Here is a 19,774-nt window from a genome sequence, read left to right as displayed (position 1 = left end):
CTATAAAAGGGTGTGATTAAGTCTCATATGACTTTTACACTGAAGTCTTACGAATACCGCATTATACCAGTTGACTTAAAGTACATCATAGTTAAAGAAACTTAATAGATACAATCAGCCCAGAACTGAATTTTACTTACTATATGATCTGTTGCAATTCAGCTTCTCCTCAGATGGCCTGTTTAAGTAATAAACAACTTACCATAACAGAGCTGTTAAGAACTCAACAGGAAGCATTTTGCTGGAGATCAGGACTTTGTTTTCTTGCACTGCAGAGCACACTCAGTGGGACTGTTCTCTGCAGTATTGCATGACTTTACATCAAGTCCACAGCAAACTCACCATGAGTAAGGATTCAGTTGCATGAGGTAAGCTAAAAAAAGTACACGGGACTTGTTACCTGCAATTTATCTCAGAAGACTTTTATAGCAGCAATTTCAAAGGTTTTTCTGGGAGGAAAAAACCTCAGATCTGCCTTTTGTTTTTAGGGAGAGTCTTTACAGTTCACAAAATTAAAATATTTATCTTATAAAGTTATTCTCTTCACAGCCAAAGAAATCTTGCGTCATTCACATATAATACCTTTAGTTGAAAGTGATAAAGAAAACATCATCTAATTTGGGAGATGTTACTATCTAACTAGGACCTTACAACTTACCAGTTCCCGTTTCAGAGTGCATTAGAAAGTAAACTACTTACATATCCATAGGATATGGATCTCTCTCATCCGTAAGACAACATATCATAGTCTCTCCTCACTCCAGAACCAAATAAGCAAAGAGAGCTGTTCATATTTACTTAACAGCATTCACTAAAAAGCAATGTTCTTCCTAAGAAGAAAGTAGATCGTGAAATGTAGCCCATGAACTGAAATGTTACCAACTGAAATTATGATCAATGTGTGAAGCAAGTTAGTTATCTGGAGTTTTTATTTTATTTTACTCAATCGACATATCCCTAGTTTTCTGCCGTTATGAAGGGCAGCAGCACACAAATGTATGAGAGCAATAAGCAAAAATGTCTAACTTAAAACACAATACACAAGTGCCACAAGTCTCTGGGGGGTGAGGCCATGGTGTGGGGGAGGAACAGTTACCATTGTCTGAATCTTCTTCTCATTTCACATATTCACCAGTTAGTACAATTATGAGTAGACAGTGATATTCCACTGTATACCCCTTCACAAATTCATTTGATCATTAAAAGTACAGCTTCTAGTGTGAAACATACAGTTGTCATCAGCTCAAAAGATATTAGACCTATGCTGTATTAATGCTGGTCTCTAAGTACATATGTACTTTCCAGGACCTCCATGGGAGTAAACACTATTAAAAAATATTTCAAAAATTTAAGGGGTTTTAACCATATCAGAGTGAAACATAGGTGTAATTAAGAAAGAATATGCACTTATTTAAAAAAATCTTATGTTTGGAAGTCATCTATATAATTTTGCACCCATAAGAACAACTTGATATAAATTAGCATTCCATGGCTGTCTGAGCTTTCAGGTAAGAAGCCAAAATCAGAACCCCATCCCCCCCAAATCTAGTACAGAATCTAATCACAGAAACATTTTTTCCTTAACTTTCTCCCTACTGCTTAGTGCAGTGAAGAGCAACAAATGGAAAGTACTTGAAACACCAACAAAGGCAAACCCAGAAGAACGGGCCATAAATGACAATGCTGATCCTGCTACAGAGTTCCAGTAAAGTCAAGACTCAACTTTTCCTCTCCACATCCCATTGGCAGACACAAACCCCTACCAACAGAGACTACAAGTTTTGAGGCTGACTGAGAAACCAGCTTGCCTTACAAAAGGTCCAATAGCCTGATAGTTTGCAAGTGTTGTCATTTCACTTTGGAACTAACCTAGAAGAGTTCTTCAGTCACTTCACAGTACTAGCTCACCAGGATACTCTTTCTGTACTGTAGTTTTAACATGAACTTCTGAAACTTGAGGGTCTCAAACCATGACATGCATATATGCCTTCAGCAAGTTTTTACTTCAATCTATTACCTCTTTCTCATGAAATCTCCAGTAATTTTGACCACCGCAATGCCCTAAAATTAGAAAGGCAGTAAGTGAATCTGTGCTTTCAAGTGTGTCTTAATCTGGTTTCCAGAGCTTTTCCAGTGCATTTCACTTCAGTCTTCTAAGGGAAGGTTAAACTAACATTGACTGAATCTTCTATTTCTGTTCAAAAACTGTCTTACAATTTCTACATGGAACAACAAACTCTGGTCTATTAAAATTACAATCTTTAAAAAAAGAAACCACCAAAACTTATTGGTTCAAACTGGCAGATGAAAGGCATCTAGTCTTTCATCACAGACACTTAACAAAAAGCACCTCAAGCAAGACATATATTTTGACAAAAGCAAATTTTCAGCATTATACTCAGGAGATTCTTAACTACTTCCAACTTGAAAATAATAATGCAAATAACATTTAACATTGTGCACTCAATCGTTAATAAGTCAGATTAAACCACATCACTTTGAGCAAACTGGCTGATAAACGTACTCTTCTACTACTTTTTTCCCCATTGTCAGCTTTGAAAAAAGAGGGTATTACATTTCTGAAGAAGGCAGAAGACTAACCATGACTGCTCTTCTGGATTGTTCCACTCCCTGCTTTCACCTTAAAAAAGCTTTCCAATTAATATGAAAGTATCCATAGGAGCAATCTCATTTTTAAAAAAATGCTAAGTCTCCCTAAGCTGTTACCAAATTTAGGCTTCACAATTAAGTAACTAATTCTCTATTTCACCCGTATTTAAAATCCAACATTCACTTTCTGCATAAGCAATTCTAGTCAAAGAGAGCACAGTAAAGGAAAAAGAACAGAAGATGCATTCTCCAGAAAACACATAAATCAAATACCAACAAGAGAAATTCAGAACTATTAGCTGAATTTTAAAAGAAAATTGACTAACAAGAGTGAGATTTCTTTTCTGTAAGAACATTTAGACAGAAGCACAACAATCCAGAAAGCAGCAACATGACAATAATGTTTTAAAACTCCAATATTTAAAAAAAGCCAAAACAAAACACAAAAAACCCACCAAAAAACCACCACCAAAACCAAACCATTGAGTAAGGGATGTGACAATTACTTTGAAATAAAAAGTTAACAATAAAAATGCGACTTAAATGAATGAGAATCCAACTGGATGTAAAAAAAATAAAATAAAAAAAAAATTGGAAGAATTTGCTAGCTAGAAGTTTCAGTATGGTTTCTGAGCCTATTCAAGTACCAGTATGTATTTAAGGCACATTAGGTGAGGCCCAGCTCACTTAATCCTTTTTTGATTTGATGAAGCACAACTCATACAGAACTGATTTCTGTAATTCTCTATACATACAATTATGTTAAAGTATTTTTGTAATGTAAAAATCTAAATTGCACAGCTCAGAAGAGCATTTATCGTTGTGGGTTTTTTTTCCTGAATTCCTTCTGAAGAAAATTCTTAGTTGCTCACTCTCTGTAGTTCATTGGATCAATCTACAAATTTTAAACTGACTTCATTTATTTGCCAGCAGCCATAACTGTCTTACTCAAAATTAAGTGAAAGGAAAACGGAGAGATAATTATATTCAAGAACATTAATTCTTATTTGGAAAGATCAAATTGTCACATCTGCCTTTATAAACTTTCCTCCAAGTTTCATGGGTGTTTTTTGCAGAAAAAATCATAAGTGAAATCTCATTAGGTTTTGAGTTGTCCACACTTTCACAGTATATTTCAGGATTTAAAATCAGAATCCATATAAAAATCAGTAGAAACCTAAACCACAGTGTTGTTTCTTTGAGCAACACATCTAAAGATAAGAAACACAAACCACAAACTAGGACTGTAACTTGAAGCAGTGATGAAAATCATAAAAATATGGGAAATAAGAGCCCAAGATTTCACTGAACCAACTTCAGAAAGGGTAGATTATCCCTTTGCTACAGAGGAAATATCTTTCACCCAAAGGCAGTCTCAGCAACTGAACCTGGATTCTCTGAGGTGCTACGAAGGAACTCATCAGCAGTGATTCAGCATACAAAATGATAAAGCAGCAAAAAACTAGACAGGTGATTACTACGCAATTCGAGCAGCAGGGCAGCTGTAGTAGTTTATAGTTCCATTTGTGATTACCCCACTGTGTTATGACTCCTCTAAATGAACTTTCAACATTAGTTAAAACAACTTGTTTACAGGACAGAGTAAGAACTCTATCCCAGAATTTGTTTGATTATTACAAATTCATAATCCAATTTAATTTTCTTTAATTTGCTATTCAATATAAGTTTTACTTTAGAAGAACAAAAAAAGTGGGGAACAAATCGCCATCTGTTGCAATTCTAGAAGGTGCTTCAGTTTAATGGCATTGCCACATATTAAGAGATTACAAAAGGAATCTTATGTCAAATCAAAGCACGAGCAGAAGTCTTACAAGTTTAACCAACATCACTGAAACACATTTGCAATATGCTCATTTTACAACCAAAAGAATACAAGGTCTAAGAAAAGAGAATGAAAAAACATTTTCTTTAAAACATGGATAACATATTCAATTTTAATAAAATACTCAAAGATTAAGGAAACATTTTGATCACTGAAGATGTCAGATTCATTTTACTTCTTACCATGAGAACTTGTATGATAGTAGTAGCCTCACAAAAATGAAACAGTAACTGGGAAAGGAGGCTCACTTCTTTAAAAAGGTGTGCAAATTACTATGAAACCACAGTACTTACATTAAAGCCAAGAAATAAAAACTAGTTTCCAGGACACACTGGTGAAACTAGAGTTGGGGGAAAGTCTGCATGGGAAACAAATCATAACCTTGTGACTTACTAATGGACTGTTTATGGAAATACTTTTCTCAATAAGTTAATCTTATACTAGGTACTGGAGTGACCTGGCTGTGAACTAGAAACTAAAAACTGATGTCACCATTGAATTAATTGCTACATTAAAGTGTCAGGCAAACTGTGACAGGCAAAGGGTGACAGAGCCCCAAGACCATGCAGATATCAAAAGGAAGACATGCCTTTAAAGTGTAGTTTTCAGCCCAGGACCAGTGAAGAACATACTGTCACATAATCCTAATCTAGAAAACCAAAACGCATTTGAACAGTCAGATTCAGTCATGTTTGTAACAACAAATTCTTCAAGAACACTCAGACAACAGACAACTAGAGCTCTGAACACTGTCAACATGGAAGGTGAAAACTTTCAGAAGACAGCCTTCCTATCTACTTGCTTAATATGTCTGGGTTAAGCATTAGCCAGCCAGTCATGCATCTACACAAAGTTAGAAACAAGATACTGTATGAATACAGAATAGCACAGTTCTCAATTCTTACTCCCTGGTTGCCCATGCACAAGTACTGAAGGACCAGTAAATGCAGTAAAACAGAAAGGGTTAAGCATTTTAAATCCTGTAATGATTATTTTAGCAACTGCAAATAACTATAGAATAATGCAATAGAAGTATCAAAAGTCACCATGTAAAAAAACAGCTACAGTAACCACTTCCCTTGTGAGAGCCAAGCTTTATCTCCTCCCAGTTATAAAAAAATGCCATTTATTTGAACATGGAAAGGGAGTAACAGTGCTAGACCCATATTGTCTCATTTCCTATTTCCTTTTAGTATCAAAATGCAGACCTTGTCACAATAAGACTCAGAAATGCATTGAAGCACACAGTGGGCTTTCAGGAGAGAAAGTGAGATGTTGGTTCTCTAAAACGAATTTACATGGGAAAAAGAGCAACTTCTACATATGTTTGGGGGTTTTAATTATTATAATTTTTTCACTTTTTTTATTTTTCAAAAATGGCTATAAAGAAATTCAAGGAAAGATTGGATAGCCTGTTACCGAAAAATGTTGAAATCTTGCCCAACAATAACTACAATAAAAACTTTGACTGCATTTAAGCTTATGCACTAATTATTTGTGGTTACTAGCAAGAACCAGTAGTTTAAAAAATGTCTTTATGGCAAGATCTATATGCCTGTTTTGTACCTCCACCAAATCATAAATTTACTTGTCATCATGTTTCCTGCACTAAGAAAGTATCCTGAAATCTGAAGGCAATGCTGTCTTCTCACCCAGAGATTAACTGACAATACTTAATGGAAAACAAGAGCCTGACATTAGGGTATCAGCTCCCACAGAGGGGAGACAAAACACAGCTGGTACTAACCAGTATAACCAGTTGAGCTCCTTCACAGAGATAACATTTCACACGTCTGAAAATGCTGCAACTGCATAAATTAATCCTCCGTTTGGTTTATGCTTTGTTCCCATCCAGTTTACCTACTTATTAGTTGTGCAAATCAGAGAGATGTGTAGCACTTTTGGCTCTACAATCAGACAAACAATGTACATTTTGTACCAATGGTAACCAGAGAAGGTAAATTTATTCACTAGTCTTTCCCCTTACAAACATTAATGGAACAGAGCTGAATTATTTCCCAATAAGGTAGATGAAGCAAACTGAGTATTTTTCCAAAATCTTATGGATGCTTAAGTACAGCTATTTATAGTTAAAGGTCATAGATATATTAAAGAACCAACAATACTCTTACTTTTGACTACTTTCACTATTATATCCTCTGAATCAGGGTTTTAATCATGACAGAAACTCACCATTTTTAGACATTTAACAAATTAGTATGCACCAAAACACTGTCAGCATGGCCTAGGCAGAAGCAACTTCAGTGTGCTAAAACAACATAAATTGAAACACCCATTTCTATGCAAACATTTTATTAGAGCCAGCAGGTCTGGTAGTTTGTAGCACACACTACACTACCAGTTCTTGCACCCTTCTTTTTCCCCAAGTTCTAGAGGTGCCTGCTGCCTGAAGCATCAGACACAGTCCAGCTTACTAACTTTACAACTCACGTAAAAAGTTTTATGTAGCCACATATGGGCCACAAGATCCACAGAACTTACCTAGTAACTGTGAGTATAACAGGTTTTATGCTAGCTCCATCCTGCTGCCAGGTGCTTCACAGAGCTGATGAGCCGAGAAACCTCAGAACTCCAACAGACTCATATTTGCTCCAACATGGACATAGTGGTAATTTGGGTCCTGATTTTCCTCTGAATTAGGATTTATGTTTTGAACAAAACCCAGAATAGTTTCACCTATTTAGTGATAAACCTTGCTTTATACCAGGCTGAGGCACCAATACCACAAATAGGATAGACACACAAGAAGTGAACACTTATTCAAAAAGAGTGTCAATAAAGCCTATAAGGCTCCACCATTGCATAAGGATTTTACTAGAGGCTCACTCACAAGATTAAAACCTGCATTTTGTTAAGTCCCAGCTATTTACAGCTATTTAGGTCTCAACTACTTATGCCCATGCAAGTACTTTAAATACAATGGAAATACTAACGCATACAGCCAAGCTGCTTCCTGGAAAGAAATACTTTCAAAAAATTATTTATCAACTAAGAAAAAGTGAAAGATCTATTTTGATGAAGCTCCTACGGAACTTTGTCTACACATTAGACAGGCTGGTAGATTTCCTACTAGTTCTCCTTGCTAGCTCCTCAGCAGTCCATCCTGTGGGCTGAAAGGAAGCCAAAAGTCTAAAAGTTCTGGCTGTGCTCTCCCCTGCAGTCTTGATTCTCAGGGTCTACAAGTGGCTTTCCCTGGCACTGGACCTGTATTCTCATTTGCAGTCAATTTTAAAATAAAGGAATGCAATTCATACACAGCTGATTTCAAAATGCCACAGCAATTGTCCTTTTCCACTTGGCTTTGCTGGGCACTCTCACGAGTAGCAGGACTGTAAAAAATTGCCACAAACATACAGCTCAGAGCAGGTCAGAACAAGCAAACAGTAGAGCATACTAATTTTCTGCTGAGATACTAAGAGGAATTAAATACTTCAGCGTATTTACCAGGACAAGATGGTTTACCATTGTACCTGAACATGCTGGAACTTAACCTCATGCTTAAAAGACAAACGTGACAACACAGTAGCACGGTTCTTACCATATGTACACTTAACTTTATAAAGAGCAAATCTATACTTCAAAATATTCAATATAAAGAAAATAATTTCAAGATAAGGTACAATTGTACTTCACATGAGTTTAGAAAGATGAACAGTAAACTTTCATTAGTTTCCAATCATGAATTACAGAAATAAGGGAAAGACTTGGTTAAAGACACTACCTTTCTGAGAAATACCAGTTTTCACAAAGATCTGCAACATTATTAGTAAACTGTTATTCCACAGAGGATCCCAAAGAGCAACAGTCAAAGAAGGTTACTGACACTGATGTATTTGGTAAACATTTGAATGAGATGTCATCAAGCCCTTTCTCACAGACATGTCAGAGGGCAGCTTTCAGCTCCAACTCTATCAACAATGTTTTATTTCCCATCAAAAAGGGAAGTCCAGCTATAGAAAGGAAACAGGATTTGTAGGAGAGCTTAAGAGTCAGTCCACAAACCCCAACTTCTCTCCTTTTGTGAAGGAAGAAAAAGCTCAGACTGAGAAACTCTTTTTGCCTAAAATGACAAGGAATCCAAAGTACAAAAAAACACTTCACATTTGTTTATATTACTATTCTAGTGCTTTCTAACCCTTTTCCTAATGTTCTCCATTTCCAAGAGAGTCAACTTGGACTCACCTAGCTTTGAAGTATCTACACAAGGAAAAGTTCTTTTTCAGAACTGAATCCTTCACTACCAGCAATACAGCAGAAATAAGTGACAACAAGAACCATTTTGAACAGAGGAAGCTGGCCTGCAGCATAAACCCAATGCAATGGTCAGGCAGAAATCACCCAAGTCTCTGCCAATGAGTATCACCTCATTCAGCTTACTGACCAGGTCAGTGTATGTTGGTTTACAATACTGAACACATCCTTACATGAAAGTATCTTACAATTTTGAAGAGATGGAAGACAGTTTAATCCAAAATATTTATTATTATGTGCCTTCTTCCCACAAAAAAGGCACTCAGTGTCAGTCTGCACGTCAATCTTCATAGTGAGAGAAACCAAACAGTAAGTCATTAAATCTTCTCTGTATCAGTTTGGTACAATGCATTTCTAAAATGACAACCCTGAAGAAGACCTGCATTGTTCTCTGCCAGAGCTCTGCATGGCTTAAGGAGTTTCATTTCATGCCTTCTTGTCCACAAGGCTTGCAAGGGGGAGGTGGGATGGGAGCTTCTTCTCCCCCCTCTTCCTGTAATACTGGCTTAAAGCAAATACAGAGAACAATCTGCACATCTTTAAGACCTCTTCACCACATGCCCCTGCTCTTCCCCTCAAGAGCCTCTGGGAAGGATGAGAAACATGCAGTTGCAACTCCAAGTAAATTCTTGTCCAGGGAACAAACTGCAACTCCCAGTTAATTTTAGTAATATGTTTGAAGAAGGCGTGAACAAAGCTGAGTGGAGCAGAATGTACCAGTGCACGAGGATCCCTGCCCTAACCTTGAAGGTTTAAAGAGAAAGCTAATTATCCTGGTTACTGTGACCTTGCCAGAAACTGCAAGCCATCCCTGCAAGGCAGACAGCGAAGAGCCTGGCTGCATTTGCTGGGTTTTAGAGAAATAGTTTTCACACCCACCATCAAAAACCTAATAGAAACTCCAGAGCCCTGGCACTTTCTACAGGCCAGGGCATCCAATTTGCCTGCAGAGATCAGGAGACTTACTGTAATAAGCTATTTGTCACAAATCAACACAGAATTTACAGTTAAAAACCCCCAATAAATTAATCTCTATTCTATATTTACAGAAGAGCTCATATTCTGGACCTACATGCAGCCATTATTGAATTAACTTTTTAAAAATAAACTTATGCATATTAATATAGTTTTAAGAGAAACTCCAACGAGCTTCCCACTGTCACATTAACACTGTCTTAGCAAGGCTTCCATGCTAATCACAACCGCAATATTTTCTTACATTAAGCAAACAAGTCTTTAATCTTAGCCTAGGCTCCTATCCAGGCATTCACTTTAGTGAAATAATAAATGTTCCAGATATTTACTGCTGGGCATATTTAAGACACTGATTACATATCCGGTGGTAAAACTTCAAACAAGAGAAAAATACTGAAAGGAATACTGGAATCAGACCTGGCAACCTCACAGTCTAAAACCATGGAAGTTTAAAAAAAAAAAAAAAAAAAAAAAAAGGTGAAACATTGAGAAACTGAGAAACTGTCCCTGACTAAGCAAAATTTTTCAAAGTATATATTCAGCAACCAGAAATTAAAGTACTTCATAATTCAAAGCAATCAGAGTATTGTCTTAGTGACAATTGATGAAGCGCCTATGGAACTCTGTCTACATGTTAGACAGGTTGGCACATTTCCTATTAGTTCTCCTTGCTAGCTCCTCAGCAGTAAACAAACATTTGCTTCCTAGAGTGTTGTAATCTGACAAACTCAATAAACTGAACATGAACTGCAAACTGGATATCACTGCAAGTTTCACCACACCTCTGACAGGTATTTGCATTTTTGTATACATCTCCAGATGCAAAACACTTAAATATTACCTGAAGGCAATGGGGAGACCTTATCACCCACAGAGCTTCGAAGTTTCCCTTTTAAAGAATACAAGGAATTACTAAAGAAAAATTCTGCAGGAATTTTACTGGGAGTCAAATGGGAAGTAACAGAAACAATTTGTATAAGAAAACCCAAACTGTTTCTCAGTTTGTTGTTAAGACAAATTAGGGTTTTTTTTCCTTCAGCATTTCAAATATTTACACCAAGCTCTTTCAGCATCTGAAAGGAGCAATCCTGGTGATACAAGCACGATGGTCATACAGGACATAAAAAAAATCTTCAGGCTGTAAGAGGGTATTTCAGAGAAATAACAACTGAAATGAAATGTATGTGCAGACCTTTGAGGGTGAACTACCAGCTCCCAAAAGCACTGTTGACAGCTGAGCAAGAAACTCATTTCAATTTGCTCAAAAGCAGGATGACTGAAGGCTCAAGAAGAGGATGGAAAAGAGCTCAGAAAACATGATGTCAGATGTGGTCAGATGTCAGTGAGGTCAAGCAGACAACTCATTTTCCAGCACTCTACTCCCACCTTCCACAGTGACCCTGGATAAGTTACAAGGAGCTGCAGTACCAACAGCAGTGTGAAGTCTATTGAAAGGAAATACTAGGAAAGAATTGAAGTCCTCTGACACAATAAGCATACTAGCAGTCATTCCACTACAAATTAGGATACTAGTACAAGAGAGATGAGAATAAACAGTATTATATTTCCTTGAATGACTTGAATAGTTTACACTTCAGGGACACAAAAGAAATACATAAAGACAGTGTGAAACAAAAGTAAACTGATTCGAATTCCAGTTTAATCTCAGAAACAGGAACACTAAATGACACTCTAAGTCTAAAGAAAAAGAAAAAACAGCCACTTTTTGCAAATACCTTCAAATCCTTAGTCATCAGATGCTGAACAGCATCAAAAAAATTGGACATTTATGAGCAAAACAGAGGGAGTGATATGTCAATCAGCTTTTATTAAGACAATTTGAAAATTACTTCACCAGTTTTCAGACAGAAGGTAAACAACTCCCCACTTCAAATTACTCTTTAGTAGCAAGTACCTAGAGCTGCTGTTTTTTTCTGGACATTTTTCAGCCAAGATCCAACAAAACTGATCTTCCAAAAGCACCCCGACAAAAACAATCAAACAACCCCAACAAAACAAAGCAAACAAAAACCTCAAAACAAAAAAAAACAAACAAAAAACCCCCAACCAAACAACAAAGCATAACCTATAGTTTAACAGAAAAAAAGAAGCAAAAAACAAAACACCAAAAAACCCCCAAAACTCCAAACATACAGGAAAAAAATAATCAGGACTATTCACCACCAACCAGGATTTTCCATTTCTACAGTGTGGTGAGACAGGAAAGAGGAAGCACGCTGCAGCAATACACTCAGCCTCTAGGTAAAGATAAAAAGGGAGGGAAGTAACAGAAAGCAACTTTCCACTTAACCACATTCTCCTAGTCAGATAGAGACAAGTAATGAAGCCCTTTTAAAGGCTTTCTGTCCACTTTGCCTCAAGCAAAAGAATGAACTGTAATTCTAGACTTTTAAGAGAGAGCACAGCAGATAAAAGTAAATTAAGACAACCCTTGGATTTCTGCAGAGAATCCTCTGAGAACACTGAGATTAGCATTAGAAACCCAGAACTCAAACCAGATCCGTCCTCTTATCACCACTGCTGCTGAAAACTAGCTTTACAAGTTTGTTTAAAGAACAGCTACATGGCAACATACAATTTATGTTTTAAACAAGCTCAAGCCAAGTTTCACCAATACTGGAAGCAGCATTCACACAGTCACTCCACCCCCAGACGCTTGTTTCCACTCCTGCCTCACACTCTCCTGCAGCAGCATAAATCTGTGCACAGCTGCACCAGTACCTTTACTACAACTTCAAATGACAACAAACATCTCAGTACACTAAAAGATCTTGTGAAGTTCAAATCCACCGTACAGAAGGAAAAAGTGATCTTCACATCTTATGCTCTATATGTTTGACCTTTGGGTAAGGTACAGTTGCACATGTCTACACGCAGGTATTGCATTAAGCACTACTTAGACTCCACTGAGTGACAGCGGAGACTGAACCTTTAGTATCACTAAATCCAATGAGACAGAAAGCTCCAGATTAGTTAGTTACAATCTATTTACTTTGCACAGGAACAAAGAAACTGCCATACCAGATCAGACCATTTAAGCAGAACCCTACCACTTGCAATAACTAAGAGCGATAAAAATCAGACATGGTAGAGGGTGACCCTCTTCTAAAGGTGCTCTCAAGCCACAGAGCATAGAAGAGGTAGAAAGTGAATCTTCTTTCCCAGTAGTATCCAGTTCAAACTGGAAGCAGAAAATTTGGTGGTTTATTTAAACAGTTACAAATATCCAGCTATAGAGACTTGGATAAAATACAAAATCATATTTTACCTTGGCTAAGAATAGCCAGGATAAAAAATAAGCTATATTTTTTTAACCTGAGCTATATTTTGACAACATAAGCAGAGAAAGTTATCATTTCAGTAACACGAAAAAAAAAAAAAAGGCAAGTTGAACCTTGGCCACACTGTGCTTTCACTCTACATGCTCTCTCTCTGTTCCGACTTCAACTCTCAGTGGTCTGTTAAAAGCATTCATGTCCTTCCTTGAAAGTCATCAAAGGTGTTACAAATTGATGAGCAGAGCTGAAAGTGATGAGTTTTTACTAATACATTTGTACATATAGACAAAACGTCAGTTTTGAAGTGTGTCTTTGGTGTCTCTAGCAGGTGTCAAAAAGCAACTGCAGAAGAACTGTATTAATAATATCTACAAAGGTTATCTTGCAGCTGAACTAACACATACATTTTCAAACAATTTTTACACAAGTCACATAGGATGTGGTTACTGCATGCAGAGGACATGAATGTCATATTTCTTGCTTTTCATTTTTATGGCATTATAAATTAATCCTGTACTTGGGGATGCAATAAGTCACCTACACCAACTTCAGACACAAACACCACCAAAGGGGTTTGAATGTTTTAAAAGCATTGTTAAGGTCTCAGAGAAGGAGGTGCATTTTGCGTTCATGGATTTCCCTCAAGCTACAAGAAATCAGACTGAAGCTATCATTGACCTCACTATTTGGATCCTTTTATAAGGAAAATTATATTGTCAGTACAGAAGCTATACAGGAGAAGAGATCTGAAATGCTTTATGCTGAAGCTGCAAGTCCTAGTAAAACAACTCCCCCCTCCTCTTACAGTGATATAAAAAGATCAGTGAAAATATTCACTCTACTTCCTCACAAGCAGAATACTTGAGAGATTTAAGAAAAAAAAGTAATATTTACATCTATAACTTAAACAGCAGTCAATTTCCCTACTCAGTTTCATTTTGAAGCTCATGCAGGTCTTCCACCATACACAGAAACTCTACTTAAAAGGAAAGTAACTAATACCAAAGAGACTGACACGGGGACTTTGGAGCAATCACAGTATCTTCTAACTAGGCAACTACAACTACCTGTATTTAAAAATAGAATATAAAACCTCCACATAATATATTATTTAGATTATGCCTTTCAGTTTTGCCTCTTAATAAACATTTGGACAACTGCTGCACACACAACTTTAATATGTAATACACTGTTACATATATATTAGCCTCTTTCAGTTAAAACAAATCAATTAATACTAAAATGAAGGAAGAAAGATGCTTTAAATTCTTGATACAGTTTGACAAAGTAATACCCTAACATCCATTTATTAGTAACACAGCATACAGAATTACTGACTCTACATGAGCATTTATAGAATATTTCCAAAGGACAATCATTATTAAAGTTGCCATGTATTTTCAATTGCACTTAAAATAAATTCAAAGTAGACCTTCTCACTAAAATACTAAAGAGAGAATCACTTGGCATTTAGTATTTTCTAAGATTTGTTAACATTCCTAGTCAAATATCAGAGAGTATTTAAGAGTGTTCTAACTTGTACACACATGCAATACACTGATTTGACAAAACACAGGTACTTAAGAGTAAGCAAAACTGTTCATGTGAAAAGGAAAAAAATTCCACAGCTGCTCTGTCATTGCTGCTGTGGGACTATTGAGGATAGATGCAGTGTCTCAGGACCGATGCAACATATATTGGCCTTTCTCAATGTCAAGCCTAACTCCCACTTGATATCACCATGAGACTCAATTGTTTTAAACATGTTCCGATACTGATTCTTTATTTTCCTTGAAAGCCATGCAACTGGATAAAATTGTATTACAAGACACAGTACATTATAATTTCATTACTTGATAGAGACAAAGATGGTGCCAAGAGTTATAAAAAGGCAAGGCACTCACTAAAATTCATACATTATTTCCCTTCCTCAAAACATTTATGATTTCCTGCTAATCCTTCTGTAAGTACAGAGCCATTTCTTATCTGCACAACCACACCATACCAAGCATTTTTACCTTGCCCTAGAAACAGGCCAAAATCCATGTGAATGGCTGAGAATACATACAAACAGGACATTGGTCCAGAAAACAGCTCCTATTACTACAGTCCCAAGTTAAGTCAACATTTTTAAAATATCCTTGAGGTTTACCTAAGACATAACCGAAAAGAACACACAAATCCCAAACGGGAACTATATTTGTTTCTCAAGAGGTTTAAATGATTAGCCAAACTGTAAGGCATCATTAAAATAGGTCCCTGGACCTAAACTACAGAGTCCACATCATAAAAAATCTTACAAGAAATCCATGTGAAATTGTCAGCTTCACATCAAATTTACACAGTCATACTGCAGTGCCTTCCCACACACACACCAATCAGACCCTGCAAGTACACGGTAAAGCTGAAACACGCTCTGAAGTACTTCAACTGCTTCACTGCGGACATGAGCTCAATTTCATCCTGAACACTTGCACGCTTGTCAAATAGGTGTAATACAGGCAGTTCTCAAGAAAATGGAACTTATCAATTAGTACACGCAGAAGGCAAATACGGGCTTCGAACACCAGGGCACTGAACGAAACCACTGAAATTTATCACCTAGACTAAACCACGACAAAATTACTTTCTCTTGGAAAACCAGGAGGTCATCTATGTTTTAAAGCCTTTCCTCTCCTGACCAAGAGCTAAAAGAAATCAGTCCCGCACTATCGCGATGCTGCAAATTAGAATGTGACTTCGGAGAAGTCCTTCGCGGGGAAAAAAAAAAAATAAATAGAGTAGATTACTCAGTTTTGCAGCAAACTGTTCGGGCAGTGCCGACAGCAGCCGGGGAGCACCCGGGGCAGGGAAACAGCCGTCGCCCGACCCCCAGCGCGCCCGGCCCGGCCCCGCGGAGCTGCGGGCAGGCACCGCGTCCCAGTGGCCGCTGATATATCCGGCCCCGGCCCCGCCGCCGCCCGAGCCCGCACTTCAAAGCCTTTCGGGACTCCGGCAGAAGTCAAACACAAGCGCAACCCCGCACCCGGGCCGTCCCCCGCGGCCCCGCTCCCGCCGCACCGCTGACAGCTGCAGGCGCCCAGCGGGGCAGTCTGGCCCGGCCACTCACCCTCCTGCATCCCCGCACCAGGTGCCCCGGAGAAGGCGGGCGAGCTCTGTCCGCCGCGCCCCAGCGCTGCGCTCCGCGGCAGCTCCCACCGCCCCCGCATCCGCCACCGGCCCGGGGCCAGGCGCGGCCGTGCACCCGGCGGGGAAAGGAGCGCTGGAGCCTCCCCCCGAGCTCTGCCCGCAGGAAAGGGCCCCGCCGCTGTCACCCGCCGCCGCCCGGGGCCGAGCGTTGCCCGCCCCTCCAGCCCCCGGCGCCCCTCACCTCGCGGCGGGGGACGGCTCCATCCTCCGCTCGGCGGCGGGGTCCGTCCCCGCCGAGCTCCCCGCCGGCAGCGGCTCCAGGAGCTCGGCGCAGCGGCTGGGGGAGGCAGCCGGGCTGGCGGGGCTGGAGCGCGACGGCCCGGGCAGGTAGTGGAGCAGCAGCGTCTCGGGGGGCTCCGGCGAGGAGGAGGAGGAAGAGGAGGAGGCAGCCAGGGCGGCGGCGAGGAAGAGGGGCGCCTCCGGCAGCCGGTCCAGCTCCACGCTCCGCACTTTACGCAGCTGCTTCCGTCTCCAGTCAGAGCGCTGTTCCTGGCAGCCGCCGCCGCCCGCCTCCCGCATGAGCCCCCCGCCGCTCCCGGCGACGCTCCCCGCCACCGCGCCACCCTTCAGGCTCCCGCAGGTGGCGGCGGCGGCGGCCGCCTCCGCGCCGGCGCCCGAGGATAATCCCGATGACGAGGCGCGATCCCCCGCCGTCGCCGCCATTTTCTCTGGCAGGTCACATCGGGCTCCCAAGCACCGGGGGCAGCAGCCGCTCCGCGCGCTGCGCAAAGGGCGCTGCCTGCGGAAACGGCGTAGGGCGGGGGCGGGCGGCGGCAGCCTATTGGCGGCGGCGGCGGCGGGGGCGGGGCGGCCGCGCGAAGGTACGAGGGGCCGCGCCCCGCCCGCCCCCGCGCAGGTGTCGGCGCGAGAAGGAGGGGGGGAGGGAGCGCGGTGAGGGAGCGGGCTCGTCGCCGCTGCGCAGGTCCTGGACCGGGGCCAGAGCGCGTTGTCTGTCCATCTGTCCGTCAGTCAGTCCGTGGGCGGCCGGGCGGGCCGAGCCCGGGACCCGGTGGAGGCGGCGAGCGGGGAGCGCGTCCCCGCCCTCATGCGGCCCTTCCCACGTGTGGGACAGCGGTCCCGGGGCGGGGGCTATCTGTCCGCCCGTCCGTCTGTCCGCCGTGAGAGTGGAGGGGAAGCCTTTCCCGGAACTCGGACTGCGCTCCAGCTCGTACCTCCCACCCCTTCCCCCTCCCGTGTGCCTCCTCTCCCTAGCACACCCAGAACTTCCCGGGAAGCCGGGGAGTTGCCGCTGGAATGTGCCTCCATTCACCTGCTCGTCTCTCTCTGGAGTTAGTACGAAATTAAGTGCACATCCTTGCCCGCAGCCTTCGCGCGTCCCTCTCTGGGCTACCCTCAGTTGACAAGCGCCGCTTCCCCTAAGCTCAGGTCCTGCTCCACGTCTGTAAGGCTGGAGAAGCGTTAATGTCTCGCCGGAGTAAACCCGTCTCCGTGTGCGCGCAGGTATGCACACACATTTTAGCCTGCCACGCACACCTATCGCTGTGGCTGCTTCCCGAGAGACTGGGAGAGGGAAGAAAGGCAGGAGACATCACAGAACCTTGGAAGGTTTTTCTCTTGGCCTGGATTTCCACACGAAAGGAGAGGGTTTGCTTTTTGATCTCAGATGAGGAAAGGAGAACTGGATATTGCCACGCATACAAGTTTGTTTTCAGGATAGTGTGAACACGGTAAAAGTCACACAGTTCTAAGCACTTCAACTGAGTATCTTAGGCTTATTTCCCAGAATTTGGTAGGTGCTCAAGTGTAACATTAACTAAGCAACTGAACAATGACTATAAGTATAATAACTTTGCTGAGATCACTGCTTTGATCTGAAGCACTAGTTGGGTGAGAAGTGTCTCCTAAGAGAAGCAGATTCTTTCTTGCCTTACACATGTGATCAGATGCTGACTTAAATGTAGACTCTTTGCTGGAGGATGTGATGAGCAGATTGGTAGAGGTCTTTCCCTCTAGACAAAAGCCTGAGGAGACTTTGTACTTGCTGTACTGGCAGAATAGTATCAGCAGACACATGCATATGGCCTCAAAGTCACACCAAGTGAATTACTTAGGTGGACTGTCAAGATATACTTGACAAGATGTACCTATTCTCGTGAAGGTTTTACAGTGAAGAATGCTGTGGGAAAGCCAGTTGCATTCATTGTCATCTTGCAAGAAGGGTTCGTTTGGGATAAGCAGATCTAAAAATCTAAAAATCCTTTTGTAATGTGCAACTCAGAGACATAACTTAATTCAGAACTTCATAAAGGTAACATTTGACTCTTATTTAAAACCTCTGCTATAAATTAGAGACAGTTTTCTGTAAGATTCCTAAATGAAGCCACATTGACAAAGAGAGAATCTTAATAAATGCCAGGAGTAAGATAACAAGGTATCCACTTTGTAGAAGCAGCATGAGATTAGCTACATGCAAATGCTGAAATAGATGGTTGAAATGTACTCAAATTTTTATTAGTTGTAGGTAGTGTAACCTGCATGTACACAGCATCCTCTAGTCTTCAGTAGGAAAAAAATACCAATAAGCAGTGCACTATTATATATTTTTAAATATTCCTCTTTGCTATAAAATCACATTCACAGAAAAAAACAAAACAAAAAACCAACCAACCAAAAAACCCAAACACAAAAACCCAATCCCATAACTGTACACTTTTAAAGAAATCTGAACAGAAAAAGAAAATAACTTTAGGAATTCTGTAAATTCTTGTCATGTGGAGGAGAAATACACCTCTAAATAGCAATTGGTTGGAGAAGAATAAAGAGAAGAAAAAGCGAATCTTTAATACGAGTAAATCTAGCAGATAAGGGTGCATACAATGTGTATGACAGGCCTAGGGGACACCTCTCCCAGAGTGCCAATGAGGGAGAAGGAAACGGGAAATTCAAGACAAAACATCAGAGTGGCAGTGGGGTACTGAAGAATGTACGTGTGCACTGAGGTGAAATGCCTTCTAGAGAGCAGCTAAGAACAGGGCAAAATATAAACTACAGGGACAGCGGGAGGCACCATTGCAAGAAATAATTAAATGCAGACAAGTGCTGTCACCATCCCTGTTAAGGCATGACTTTGCCTTTTGACTAAGGCCAGCACTGTCAAGGATTAGAGTTACTTTTGGGTAAGATGCAAAGTGGAAAACCCTCACTATTCTGTCATTAAAGAATATCCAGAATGCCTTATGAAGGCTGTTTATCTCCTGATTATTGGCTGAAATTCAATTTTACCTTTTACCTATAATTCCTATATTCACCTTATTTTTTCAAACGGGTGTTTCTCCACTCTGCCTTCACCACTGCAGCACAGTGGCAAACAAGAAAACACCTTCCATGGCTCTCTCCAGAACACGAGGTAATGCATTGCCCCTACATAGACTTATACACAATATAGAGACTCTATTAACCTCTTCATTTTGAAATCAGAAATTGAACATGCTGATTGACTTCTGTGTTTTCTTGTCATTCTCTTTTAGAAGTCTTTTTGCACTTAAGCGAGTTGAGCTGATTATAAAAAGCACAAAACTTACTGAAGGCTCAGAAAGATACTCAGCTACCTCTTGCACAGATTATT

At 40.6% G+C, this 19,774-nt stretch overlaps 1 protein-coding gene across 1 annotated transcript in view; it reads right to left on the bottom strand.

The window, feature by feature from the left end:
• The window catches only part of MAP3K1 (mitogen-activated protein kinase kinase kinase 1), a 57,158-nt gene extending 40,286 nt beyond the window's left edge, over window positions 1-16,872 (bottom strand). The window contains exon 1 of the mRNA XM_027634955.1: window positions 16,370-16,872. Coding sequence (XP_027490756.1) covers window positions 16,370-16,851 — 482 coding nt within the window. The 5' untranslated portion in view covers window positions 16,852-16,872. The remainder of the gene's footprint in view (window positions 1-16,369) is intronic.
• Between the last annotated feature and the right edge of the window lie 2,902 nt (window positions 16,873-19,774).

The sequence above is a fragment of the Corapipo altera genome, unplaced genomic scaffold, assembly GCF_003945725.1.
Source record: "Corapipo altera isolate COAL_440 unplaced genomic scaffold, ASM394572v1 61411, whole genome shotgun sequence".
Taxonomy (NCBI): Eukaryota; Metazoa; Chordata; class Aves; order Passeriformes; family Pipridae; genus Corapipo; species Corapipo altera.
The sequence above is the reverse complement of the archived record's forward strand: the minus strand, read 5'-3'. Positions and strand labels throughout refer to the sequence as shown.